The following is a 14,358-nucleotide window of genomic DNA, read 5'->3' as shown; positions in this document are numbered from 1 at the left end:
AGAAGAACAAATCTTCCCCTTCTTGGCTAAGAATGAAGGGGTATACCCTTGTGCTTCTTCTGGACGCCGGGCAGGGTGCATTATCTTTGTAGGCATGGAAGAAGTATACCAAGCCACAAGCAGAGTCTCTTCCAAGCTACGTCGAAGGTCAATGGGCACGTAAGGGTAGACCACTGAGCTTCGAGCGTAGGAGGGAAACTCCAAGGGGTCAGTGAACTCAACAAAATGGTGATTGATTCGTTCCCTTAAATCATAAGTCTCAGGAGTTGACCAGCTTGTCCAGCCAGAAGCCCCAGAGGGTGAAGAGGTTACAGTTTCATCCCATGCAGAGGTCTATGAAGAAGAGTTTCCTAAGTCCATATTTGCAACTTGTCGAAGCAAAGGCTTGAGAGTAGTTCGGTCAAAATACAAAGGGAGCTTAGGGGAAGAACTCTTTGTGTCTGTAAGTTTATAAACCAAGGGATTAAAGGCAATGTGTTCATAGTCCAAAGGTTTATAATCTGCAAAAGTCTCCATTACCTGAATAGAGAAGGGCGGGTAAAGGTGACTAATGAATGCGTGGAGATTCTTTCGAGGAGGAATAACATCACTCAAAGGCTCTTCATATGCTTGATCAGTAGTAAGGGAAGTTGATGCAGCCATAGCCTGTTCGAATACTAAGGTATTGGGATGTTCAACGAGTTAATGCAAATGATCACCAAATGGATGACGGTTGTATTTCCAGAATTTGGACTCCATATACGATCTAGAGGCGCGGGAAAACTGTAATCCACTAATATCACCAAGTATTGGGTATATTAGTGCGGGGGGTAATGTTGGCTACATATTTTGTAAAAGCCAGTTACAGTTCGACACGTGGCAGAGTAAGGGTAATAAAGGAAGGTTATTCAAGCCTTTAATCCTGATCGTACACGTGGCAATAAATATTGGTCCTCACATGATCTGAGTAACACTAGATCAATAACGGGATGCAAGATGACATATCTTCAACGGTTACTCATATTCAAATTCAAGTACAAGAGGGAAGCTTAACTGCCAGTAATGGCGTAATGGAGCTACTTGTAAGGAAGCATGATCAACGATCATGGAGGAGCAGTTCGACGGTTCGAAGTGCAGTTCGAAGGTCATCACTGACGAGTATAAATAGCAGGGCAGCCCCCAGAAAAAATGAGGGACTCAGATCATACAAATCAGTCATTTACTTCATATATTTTCTTTTCCAGTCTTTTACATTTCCAGTCTTTAAATACCTGTTCTTTAAATACCTGCACTTTAAATACCCGCACTGCACTTCGATTCATAGGAGTAGCTTCAAGTAGATTCAAGTAGATTGCTGTTGTAAACCTCTCCGAGGCTGAGTTCGGACCATTGTAAGTGTTCATTTTTATGAAATACTTCAATTGTTCTTCATATTACTGTTATTTCTATTAACTTCTCCTAAGTCAAGCCACCAGTAAAAGTCCTCTTTATTGGGGCTGAAAAGAACTAAAACACAATCGTCTGATAATTGGTTGGCAATCACAATTTCTGTAAGGACTGATTGATCCTTGCTGGCACGCTCACATTCACAAAAATACTATTCGAAAAGCCAAAAAGCCAACAACCTTCATGTTTCATTCCTTGAAAATCAGTCCAAATAATATAGAACAATAAAATGTAAAAACCAATAACATAGAAGAGAAGAAAATATCTTTTACTGATTTGATTCTTTTTAAATGGTTATAACAAAAAAATGAGCAAAGGCCTGATCTTCTTATCAAATAATAAGAACAAATTTTTAGGTTGGATGAGTAGTGAGACAAATGGACCAAACCAAAACAGATTTTTGCTTGAAAATTTTAATTTTATATAAATCAATAAAACCCAAGAAATCAAATCACATAAATCAACAACAAATCAAACCCAAGAAATCAACAATAAATCTAATAACATATCACCCATAAAACTCAAGAAATCAAACCATTGGCTAGGTTTCATTTAACTTTTATTTTGTAATTTCACATATTTTTGATTTTAAAAATAATTTTGTATGAGATTTTGAAACTCTCATAATATTTAATTTTAAAATAATTACAATCCCACATCGAGAAAATAAAGAAAAAGTGAGTTATTTCACTTATATAAAGTGTTACAATCTTACATCGAGAAAAGAAAGAAAAAGTGAGTTGTTTCACTTATATAAAATAAATATCATAAATGGAGTTTTCAAGGAGAAAGTTTTAATTGAATTTTTTTAATTTTAAACAATTAAGAAAATTCTCATTGGTTAACTTCCATTTACCTTTTATTTTACAATTTCAAATCGAGAAGAAAAAAAGAAAGAGTGAATTGTTTCATTTACATAAAATGAATCTTGTGCTTCAATTTATACAAATTATTAAAATATCTTAATTTTAAATAATCAAGAAAATCCACATTAGTTAGTTTCCATTTAACTTTATTTTACAATTTTAAATCAAGAAAAGAAGGAAAAAGTAAATTGTTTCATTTATATAAATTGAATCTTATGCTTTCATTTATATAAGTAAAAGAAAATTTTTAATGAGAAACCTACAATCAATACCAATTATTTTTTTTTATTTTTTTTATTTTAAACAATTAAGAAATTTTTCATTGGTTAGCTTCCATTTAACTTTTATTGTACAATTCCACATAGACGTTTTGATTTTAAAAATAACTTTGTATAAGATTTCAAAACTCTCATAATATTTAACTTAAAAATAATTACAATCTCACATCGAGAAAAAAAATAAAATGTGAGTTGTTTCACTTATATATAATGAATCTTATACTCTAATTTAATATTATAGTATTGTGCATATTTCAGTTCAAGATTACTTAAATCTTAAAATAAAATTTAAAGGTTTTAATTAATTAATTTTGTTGTGAATTGATTGGTTGTTTGACTTAACTGATTAAGCTGAATCGTTTTCGGTTTGATTGATTCGCTGATTTAACCACGTTTTTAGCTATCTTATCAAAATATATTACTTAAATTTGTTTGATTTGAAATAAACTAAGATTGAACTTATTAAAAATTAAATAACTGAGATTGCTTGATTAGAAATGAACTTTCCGTCCAAACAACTGTTAAATTTTTTTTTACAATCCCACCTCAAGAAAAAGAGGAAAAAATGAGTTGTTTCACTATATAAACCTTATGCTCCTATTTAATATTATAGTGTTGTGTATGTTTTAGTTCACACTGTTTAAATTTTAAAATTAAAATAAAATTTAAAAATTTTAATTAATTAATTTTTATATAAGTTGGTTGGTCCTTTGACCTGGCCAATAAGGTGAACCGTTTTCGATTTGACTAATTTGTCGATTTAACTGCGATTTTAGCGGTTTTATCAAAATATATTGATTAAATTTGTTTGATTCGAAATAAATTAAATATTGACCTAATTAAAGATTAAACAGCTAAGATTGCTTAATTCGAAATAAACTTCTCACCCAAACAATTGTTAACTTTTAAACAATTAATAAAATATCCATTGGTTAATTTTCATTTAATATTTATTTTATAATTTCACATTGAGAAAAGAAGGAAAAAGTGAATTGTATCACTTACATAAAATGAATCTTACACTCTTACTTATGGGGGTGTTTGGGAAGAAAAAAATAGTCAAATTTAGGCTAAAATTCATAAAAAGACAAAATAGGCTAAAATAGCTAATAAGACAAAATATCACATCAAATCCATAATCATTTCACTTTTTCTCTCACAAACATCACATCCAACCACAAAAAAATCCCAATCATCTTCCCAAACACAAAAATTTTAGCCTACTAAAATAGCTAAAAATTAAAATAGCCTACTAAAATAGTCACTTCCCAAACGAGGCCTATATAAGCAAAATGAGAATTTTAATGAAAAGTTTTATAATCAATATCTTATACTAATTTTTCTTAATTTTAAATAATTAAAAAAATCTTAATTGATTACCTTCTATTTAATTTTTATTTTACATAATATAAAAAAATTAAATATAATTATTATAATTTTATTAAATAATATATTATTTTATTCTATACTTACCCGAGCGATATGCTAGTATTCAATAACAAATTTGGCACCTTTAATAATGAAGCGGCGGATGTGCGCTAAGCACAGTATCATCAAAAATTATATTGAGAATTAAATAAGTATTTTAATAAATAAAATTAATGAATTAACAAAATTAATTATTAAAAGATTTAAAATCTCAAAAGGTAGATTGTGTTTTTTATTTTTATTTTTACATATTATATTTTAAATAAATCATAAAAAATTATATTTAAGATAAATTATAAATATATCTCACCAGGTGAATTAAAATATAAATCGCCTCTTGTGGTTTTGAAAATTACATTCCAACCTTTGAGATTTTTAATTTTATAACAAATCGTCTCTTTTATCAATAATTATCAAGTCAATTAACAATTTCTAATAATGTTAGAAATATATTTTAATTAATAATTTAAGTAATTTTATTATTGTATAAAAGAACAATTATGAAATTTATTTTTTTAATTAAAATAAAAAATCCTAACAAAAAGATATTTACAATTTTTTAAATTATAAGGAATAATATATATTTTAATCAAACTTTAAATGTGTAATTATAATTTACTTTGTATTTATAATTTATTTTATTTTTTATAATGCTAGTATACTTTTGTTCGCCAAAATGTGATGCTGTGGGTAACTTGAATTGCACAATACTTTAAGGCCGTTTGTTTGGGGTTACAGGCGGGATTAGGATTGATAGTGAGGTGAGATTATTATATGGGGTGTTTGTTTTGAGAGATGTGGATGAGACTTTTAATCCTTTGGTATTAGTAAAGACTTTGGAAAGGGGATTGGGAAGGAAGAGGTAGAGATGGTATTAGAAAAATAGCAATGAGATTAGAATTTTTTTTATTTTTTTTATTTTTTATATATTGAGATTTTTTTAAAAATATTAATATTTAATTTTTTATATTTTTTTATTTGTTTCATTATTTTATATAAAAATAATTTAATAATTTTTTACTATTAATTTTCTTATTAACAATCTTCTTACTATTAATCCTTCTCATTGTATCTCTGAAAATAAAACGGAACTGTATATACAGGTGGAGTAACCCTACTTGTAGTTGGTGAGGAGGACCTCCTCAGATACCGTCAGCTTCGCTTCTACTGGCACCTCACGACAGCCTGTCCACAGCTGTACTCCATCCCCCCCACCAAAGAGTTTTTTTTCCCGCACAACACAACTAATTCCCATTTTCTCTCTCCTCTTTCCCCTCTCTCTTCCGTACACACAAATATATACGCCTTCTGTGAGGGAAAGGTTCGGAAAAATAATTAAAAGCTCATTTTTTAGTTTTCTTTTTTAAAAAAATATGTAAGAAATGATATAATTTAATTATATTTTCAAATAGCTCTAACTAGGTTAAAATAATTAGAAAAATATTAAAACTTTTAAATATTTTATTAATATTTTTATTAAATATTTTATATAGACGTGAGATTTACGCCATGTGATTTTACATCTATTAAAAATATTTGTTAAAATTATTAGTAAAATATTTAGAATTTTTAATATTAATTAAATAGTTAATTAGATAAAATATCATATTAAATTCATAAATATTTTTAATTTTTCTCTTACTATCATCAAATCAAAGCTTGTTTTGACACCATAGGTCTCATTTGTCAATTATAAATATAAATTGTTACATTACTCTTTATTTTTCTCTATATTTTTTTGTAAAAATTTTAAATATTATTAAAATAATTTATTCTCAAACGGGACCTTATTACAATACAGAATAACTTTTTTAGTTTATGGACTTTTTAAAATCATAACACTTACTTATTTTTCACATATTTAAAAAAAAACACAAAAAATAAAAGAACTAAAATCAACTTTTGAATCTCCTCCTCAAAACAAGCTTAATTATAAAAATAAAAAGTCAAACAATTTATCAAATCTAACTACTATTTTAATTAAGTTAAAATAGGTAAAAAAAAATCAAATAATTAATTAAAATAATAAAGTTCTTAAAACAAGGTCATAAGACAGACAGAAAGGGACCTATAGATAGAGATAGAGAGAGAGAGAGAGAGCGAAAAATCAAATAATCAAAACGAAGTTCTTAAACAAGGTCATAGAGACAGATAGACAGAAAGAGACCTATAGATATAGAGAGAGAGAGGCAGAGAGAGAAAGAAAGCGAGAGTTTTCTGTTACCGAAAAGTGTCCCTCCTCGCTCCCCCACCCTCTCTATCTCTCCGCTCTCCAGATAAGAGTCTAGAGAGAGAGAGAACAAGATGATGAAGATGGTGTGTGTTGGCTGGTGGAGCCAGTGCGCATTGCGCACCAGTTCATCCCTTCTCCTCGCACGCATCCCTATGGATACTTCATCTCTTACAGCCTGTTGCAACCACTCAATTTAAGCTAGTAAATATACAGTTACTCTTTTCCTTCTAAACTCACAACCGCTCTCACTTTCTCTCTCTCTAGTTGAGCAGTGATTGATTTCCTTCCCACAATCTGAGCCCTACAACGAGTTGACTCGCCGGAGGGGCTACAATGGATCCATGTCCTTTCGTGCGCTTGACCGTAGCCAATCTCGCCCTCAAGATTCCGGTGGCTTCGAAGCCCGCTCGCTCCGTCGTACACCCCTCGTCCTCGCCGTGCTTCTGTAAAATCAGGCTCAAGAATTTCCCGCTCCAAACCGCCGTCGTTCCATGCATTCCGCCGGAGAACCAGTCCCTCGACGGCCAGACTCAGCCACCGGCGGCGACTTTCCATCTGAACAAGTCAGATCTCGACAAACTCGCCGGGAAGTCTCTCTTCGCCGGAAAGCCGTATCTCAAAATCTCGATTTATACAGGGCGTAGAGGAACCACTTGCGGTGTGAACTCCGGGAGGCTGTTGGGGAAGGTGTCGGTGCCGCTGGATCTGGCTGGAACGGAGTGTAAGCCTTGCGTGTTTTACAACGGTTGGATTTCGGTAGGCAAAGACGCGAAGAGGTCGAGCGCGCAGTTTCGTCTCAATGTGAAGGCCGAGCCTGATCCGAGATTCGTGTTTCAATTCGATGGCGAGCCTGAGTGCAGTCCACAAGTATTTCAGATCCAGGGCAACATTCGCCAACCGGTGTTCACATGCAAATTTAGCTTCAGAAGCAACGCCGACCGAAATCAGAGGTCCAGGTCAGTTCCTTCCCTCCTGTTACAATTAAATTTTTTTTTCTTTTTTAAAATGCTAGATTCTTTATGTTTAATTCCACTTTGCCTTCGAATTTTCCCGGGAAACAAACGTACCTCGCAAGCGTAGACGCTTTGCTATTACAAAAATTTTGTACTGTAAAGCTAATTTTGGTCTAAACTCAAATTGCATTCTGTTATTTGTATCTCTGGTATGCATAGCTTTACTCTTCAGAGTCAAAAATTAAAGTTAAAGTTGCTTGTTATGTTGTAATTGGAACCCCGTTCTGTCACATTATTACAAAATCGTGAAATTTACTCCGTTGAGACTAAAGTGGATCCCTAGACTTTATTCCTGTACGTATCAGCCACTTTTCATTTTGTTAGAACAAGGTTAGATTGATTTGATTTGATACATTTGAAAACGATTGGATTTTCACTGCTTCTGAAAAGTAAAATGTTTCACACTTTTAGTTCGAATTTTTTTTCTCTGCTGTTAAATTTTCGTCAATTTTAGTTTGAATTTGGTTAGTTGAATGTCTATGTTGATTAATTTCTTCTAATGTTTTTATTTTTTGGTTGATAGATCGTTACAGTCCGACCCAGGCAGTTCAAGGGGGTGGTTGAGTTCGTTCGGAAGCGAGAGGGAGCGTCCAGGAAAGGAGCGAAAGGGATGGTCAGTCACGGTCCACGATCTCTCCGGTTCACCAGTTGCTGCAGCGTCGATGGTGACTCCATTTGTGGCCTCGCCCGGTTCAGACCGGGTCAGCCGGTCCAACCCGGGCTGCTGGCTCATCCTCCGCCCCAGTGACGGCACATGGAAGCCCTGGGGCCGGTTCGAGGCGTGGCGAGAGCGCGGTGCCAATGACGGCCTTGGCTACCGTTTCGAGCTCATCCCGGACAATTCCGCCGCCGGCATTGTCCTTGCCGAGTCAACTTTGAGCTCCAGCAAAGGTGGCAAGTTTGTGATCGACCTCGGTGCATCGACCAATGGGAGGTCGACACCTGGAAATTCGGTGGCATCGCCGGGGTGTAGCCCCAGGGGGAGTGGGGACTTCGGCTATGGGCTGTGGCCTTATTGTATGTACAGAGGGTTTGTGATGTCGGCAAGCGTGGAAGGAGAAGGAAGCAAGTGCAGTAAACCGGCAGTGGAGGTGAGTGTGCAACACGTGAGTTGCACGGAGGATGCAGCTGTATTTGTGGCATTGTCAGCGGCCGTTGATCTAAGCATCGATGCTTGCAAGCTTTTCTCTCAAAAGCTCAGAAAAGAACTGTGCCAGTCACATGATTTGCTCAGCTGATCATGACTTGAATGTGAATTTCTCTATCATTTTCAAAAATTTTAACCCTTTCTTTCATTATTTTGATTTTGTTTTCACTTTGCTTTTTTGTGTGGTTGGTGTTATCCATGGTTTTTTTTTTTTTTTTTTTACTAGTACTAACCAGTTTTACCATAGGCTTTTTGTACATAGAAAGAGAGGGGGAAGGAGGGAGTGACAGAGCCAGCTTTGTTTTTACTTGTGTGGCTTGTGTAATTTTTAAACATTTCTAGGTTTTTTTTTTTTTTTTTTTTCTTTTTTTGAATTGGTGTTTGTAGGAAGCTGACTCAAAAACCATGTTTGAAATTGGAGTATATGAAAGTAAAGATTGTTATTGGGCTGGAATATCTGGGTGTTTTTTTTCTTTAATTGTTGCTTTGTTATTTTTCTCTCTGTTTCCCTGGCTTTTGGTTAAAGTGGCTTTGTATGATATCATACTAGTTTTTCGCCTCTGTTATGTCAGGGTTATGTTCATAATTATTTATATATATATGATCTGTGATTGTTATTTTTATTTTTTTGTTTTTTGCACAAAGGAAAATGAATATAATAAATGTAATATATTTTTAATTAATTATTTTATGTTTGTTTTTATTTAAAATTTAAAAATAATATACGGACAAAATTTATAGCAAAAAATTAAGGAAAAAATTATTTCTAACGTTTTTTTGTTTATTTATATAAATATTTAAAAAAATAAATCTAAAAAAAGGTAGTTTATAAATATTATAAATTAAGGAGATATTTAAATACAAGTCTTAATTTATAAATTTATATTTTATTAAATTTTAATTAAGATTTTTTATACCTTCAAATTTCATTAAATTTTTAATAATTGAAGTTGTATTTCAAATAAATGATTGTTCATCATTTACAATTATTTATAAAGGAACGTGATAATTTGACATTTGTTTTGATTTTTAAAATTTTAAAATGTTAACTTTTAAATTGAAAAAACTAAAAAAAAAAAAAAAATTGTGCCAAATTTTTTTTTAAAATAGAAAAAACGGAATTGTTTTTGTGTAAAACTGAAAAATTTTGTATCTATAAAAGAGTATGATGATAGAACATTGATGTGCAAAATTGAAAAAAAAAAATTTAAATGAAAAAATTGATAATATTCACAATTTTAAAACCGAAAAAAATTGATAATGTTTTCGGTTTTATTGGATAGTTGAATCAAACCAATAAGTAGAAGGACAAAAACGTTTAGGCCAAGTTTGGCAAGTTAAAAAAAGTCAAAAAGTTATCACTATTCACCAAAAGTTAACAAGTACGACTGCACAACTCTCAATCCTAATTTTTCCTTACACACTAATTTATACAATTTTTTAATACACATTTTTCCATAAAAAGTCAAAAAGTTAACTCAAAAAATCATATTTTTTTCCTCAACGTTTTAGTCTAAAAAGTCAAAAAGTGCACTTATTTATGACATCCCAAACAATCCCTTAATCCCATACTCTATTTTTCTTACCAGTTAGTAAAACAATTATCTAAAACATTATTATGCAAAATTGATAATGTTCTTGATTTTAAAAATTGAGAAAAACTGATAATATCCTTAGTTTTACTAAATAAAACTTATTGATTTAAAAAATCTCAGATAAGATCTGAACTATCATAACATTTATAAACAGGACTTTTAGGTAATTAATTCTAAATTAAGTAAAAAAAAAAATGTGGTTAGCAATTATGCTTACATAAATTTACTATAATTTTAATTTCAAATTTAAAATTAAAAAAAAAACTATTTTAAAAACATTTAACTAGTACCAAATAGAATTTTCTTAACAAAAAGAAAAGTTATAAAATTTTGTTGTAAATTTTCAAATGTCTATTGTTAAACATTCTATTCAATTTGCTTGTTTGTTTACTTGCTTGCTTTAGGAGTTTTGATATTTGATCTTTACTTCACATCCATCGTATTATTTTATTTATTTTTCTTCTTCTTGCTTATTTTTGCATCTCATAATGCATATCCAAGTGTATTAGTAAAAATATCACACTTAAAATGCGCAAAATTACAATATATAAAAGGGAAAAAAAGAAGTAAGTAATTGTCCAAAACTAAAACTACTTTAAAAAAAATAAAAAAATAAATAAAATTATTTGAAATAGAAAATGATTTATTTATTTATTAATTAATTAATTTTTAAAAATAAAACTTTTAAAGAAAACAACGAAAACTATATAAAAAAAAAAGTACATAAATTAAACATAAAATATAATAAAAAATAAATAAATTATAGGATTTTCAAGAGGTGAGACTCACAAACAAATTTTGTAAAATCTTGTCTATTCATATATTTTTTTTGTACTTTTAATCCCAAGAATAACATTGAAATAGTTTGCACTTCTTGTATTAGATCCATTTAATAGCTTTAGTAAATACAGATGTAATAAAGTTCATAACACAAAATACAAACAATTGTGAGACAATATCTAAAAAAAATGAAAGCAAAGTTCAATGATGATGTAGAATCACACTTGACGTTTTAATTGGAGGTATAACCAGATAAATTGTCATAGAAGAGGAAGACAACATTTATTTTTCATCACAATAATTACATATCTCAATATATAATTTTAATGTCTCTCACTTCGGGATGGCAATTTGAAACCGACCTGACAGGAGCTCGATCCCCCGACCCTTATTTAAACAGTTTTTTCCCGAAAAATACTCCCGACGGGCCGGCTATGGTATTCAAAAATGAATCCCCGATCATTTCAAACGAGGGACGGTGATACCTTTCCTAGCCCTGGGCTCGTCCCGTCTCTGACCTTGTCCCTGTACCCGTTTACCCCAGATATGAAATTACCATTGTAACCCTCTCTCTCTCTTAATCGGTCGTTCATCCTTCACTACCGACGTCGCTCATCTCTTATCGCCGGCGTCTCCCTGCTCCAGACTCAGTCACCGGCTCTCTCTCTCTCTCTATCACCGTCGATCTCCACCGTCCCTCCATCATCAAAGTTCTGTCGTTTCTGTTGCCTCACCAATGCTGGCGTGAGATCTTCGTCCATCTGGGTTTTCTCATTTATAGACAAACCCACCGACATTGAAGAACAAGTTTCCATCGACATTGAGAAACATAAATGGATATAGATTGTTCTGGTCACTGGTGCCCATCCATCACAATCTCTCTCTCTCTCTCTCTATATATATATATATATATATATGTAAGATTTGAGCTCGGATCTGTTGTTGATAAAGATGAAGAAAATGGTGATCTGTTGAATGTGTTAGATTTGTTTTTTATTTTTTACATTTGTGCTCAGATCTATTCGATCTGTTGAATATATACGTTAAATCTAGTGTATGGGTGTGTTGTTGATGATAATGATAATGAACAGATATGATTTGGCAATGATATTGTTGTTGATGATAAATATATATGCTCAGATTTGTTATTGTTGTTTTTTATTTTTTTTTATTTTGACCGAAGAATTTTCGGGGATCGGGAACCCAATCCCCGTTGGGGGTGGGGGCAGTGATAGGCTCCCTGTTGGGGATCAGGACCGGGAGACAGAGAAATTTCTACCATTAGGAATCGGGGATGGGGAGTGTGATCCCGAACTTAGCCTGCCCTGTTGCCATCCCTATTCTTACTCTTCCGCACTTCCAATTCTCTATCGACATTAGAATGAATGCATGAACAAAAAAAAAAAAAAAAAACATTTGAGAAGACAAAGAGATGTGGTTTGAGACTTTTCAATTACTGAATTCTATTAATTAATAGTTATTAATGGTCAGGTTTCTAATATTTGTTAGCTCTTAAAGCTAAGTTCCTTGGTTTCATCTATATCTACTTGATAATTTGAGAGTGGACACATGTCAAGTTTTTACACAAATACTTGACACATTTTTTGAGCATTATTAATGAAATGCAGTTTAATTTTTTTTTCGCAATTGCAACTTGTATTTTTTAATAAGAATTTATATTTGTTTTAGATTTTTTTAATATACAAATTATTTTTTACAGTGTAATTTTTCTCTTTTTTTTCCCCCGCAACTGCAACATGTTATTTTTTAATAACAATTTATATTTGTTTTAGATTTTTTTAATATATTAATTATTTTTTAAAGATTTTAATTAAATGCGCAGTATAATTTTTTTTTCACAATTGCAACTTGTTATTTTTTAATAGGAACTTATATTTCTTTTAGATATTTTTTTAATATGTAAATTTTTTTTTTTTTAGATTTTAATGAAATGGACAGTGTAATTTTTTTTTCACAATTGCAACATGTTATTTTTAATAAAAATTTATATTTGTTTTAGATTTTTTTTAACATACAAATTTTTTTTTGCAGTGTAATTTTTTTCTCTCTTTTTTTTTCACAATTGCAACTTGCTATTTTTTAATAAAATATTATATTTATTTTAGATATTTTTTAATATACAAATTATTTTTTTAGATTTTTTATAAAAATAATTTAACAAATCCATCATTAACCATAATGTATGGGAGCAGTTGAAAATGGTGCGATAGTAGGTATGAGAGAAGTCAAAAAGGCTTGTGTTAAGAGAAATCAACAAATGCTGAGATTTTTTTTAAATAAAAAAATAAAAAAATAAAGATTGAGATATTAAAATTCTTACAAAATTTGTGAGTTAAAAATTTTATTTTTCTTATATAATATATAAATATGAATGAGAAACTTTTTGAGGCGATTACATAAATTAAGCATGATAACTTCACGGATTTTCTTTTAAAAGTGGTGGGGTTGTTGGAGGGATTGGGTTATAAGGGATTTTTTCGTGCACGCAAGGTTTGAAAACTGGCATTTTTTGAGATAATTAAATTGGCTTTTGATTAATTAATGGGATTAATGTGGATGATAGCTGTAATGCTCTTATATGTGGTTTGTTTTCATTTATTAGTTGGCATTGAATTTTTCTTGGTTAAGTCTGGGAAGTAGAGCCTATTAATTATAATGTTGTATGTAAATTAACTAACTTTTAATTAATTTTATTTATTAGAGTAATCAAATGAATATATTATTTATATGTGTGGTATCAAGAAGTATCCTATGTTCTCAAAATATGGGCTTAATGTACGTCACGGATGATTATATTTCTTGTGATTTGAGATAAACAATTCTTGACCAAGGAATAATGTACCAAATCTAAATCTTGTAGATATTAGTTTTTTGGTATTGATTCTGATTTTATTTTGATAATTTAAATTGTTTATATGTAAGGTTTGTCGAGCATACCATTTATGAAAAAAATCAAATTTGTTATTCATTCATATATAATGATCAGATCCTGATCATTTAAAAATAATTATTGATGTTATGTTAATCGTTTATTTTTTAAAAAATAAATGTGTTCTTATAAGAGTATTTCCAACACTTATATTTTTTAATCAAATTTGGATAAAATTTTTATCTGATATCAAGCATTCGAACGGAAAATTTTGAATTTTTATCAAAGTACCGGTCAACTGGAATAACCATCAGGGGGATGTTCGGCCAGTCAATCGGGCAGTATAAATTGCCCAAATTCTAAAATAGACCTTCTATAGTAAATTGTAAGGAAGTGGATGTCTGAGGGATTTGGGATACCTACTGTGCACCCAGCACAGCAGATGTTGTGTGGCCCTATAGACTAATTTCGGAGTTCGTTTTGATAATCCGAACCGTTCACATTTTAGAGTAAATCGATTAGAACATACTTGCAAAAAATTAAGTTAATCGGATATCGTTAACCCTTTCATCCACTCACATTTGTATTCATTTTAATAGTTTAAATCACAATATCATTTATTTTTGAAGATATAAATGTGAGTGGATGAAAGAGTTAACGATATCTAATTAACTTAATTTTTTATATATATGTTCTACTTGAT

The 14,358-nt window shown here is 30.8% G+C and overlaps 1 protein-coding gene across 2 annotated transcripts; it reads left to right on the top strand.

Annotated features, from left to right (window-relative positions):
• Positions 1 to 6,077: 6,077 nt before the first annotated feature.
• LOC114284379 (uncharacterized) lies at positions 6,078 to 8,844 on the top strand. Of its 2 annotated transcripts, none has more exons than XM_028227287.2 (2): positions 6,078 to 7,186; positions 7,767 to 8,844. In XM_028227287.2, the coding sequence occupies exons 1-2, from the start codon at positions 6,564 to 6,566 to the stop codon at positions 8,479 to 8,481; spliced, it is 1,338 nt and encodes a 445-aa protein (XP_028083088.2). In that variant the 5' UTR covers positions 6,078 to 6,563; the 3' UTR covers positions 8,482 to 8,844. The 2 variants fall into 2 exon arrangements, with proteins under 2 accessions (XP_028083088.2, XP_082730222.1); XM_082874096.1 differs by having other exon boundaries at positions 6,155 to 7,180.
• Positions 8,845 to 14,358: the final 5,514 nt, after the last annotated feature.

The sequence above is a fragment of the Camellia sinensis genome, chromosome 6 (genome assembly GCF_055761805.1).
Source record: "Camellia sinensis isolate YWXY chromosome 6, ASM5576180v1, whole genome shotgun sequence".
In the NCBI taxonomy this organism is placed as follows: Eukaryota; Viridiplantae; Streptophyta; class Magnoliopsida; order Ericales; family Theaceae; genus Camellia; species Camellia sinensis.
This window is presented reverse-complemented; position numbering and strand designations above follow the sequence as displayed.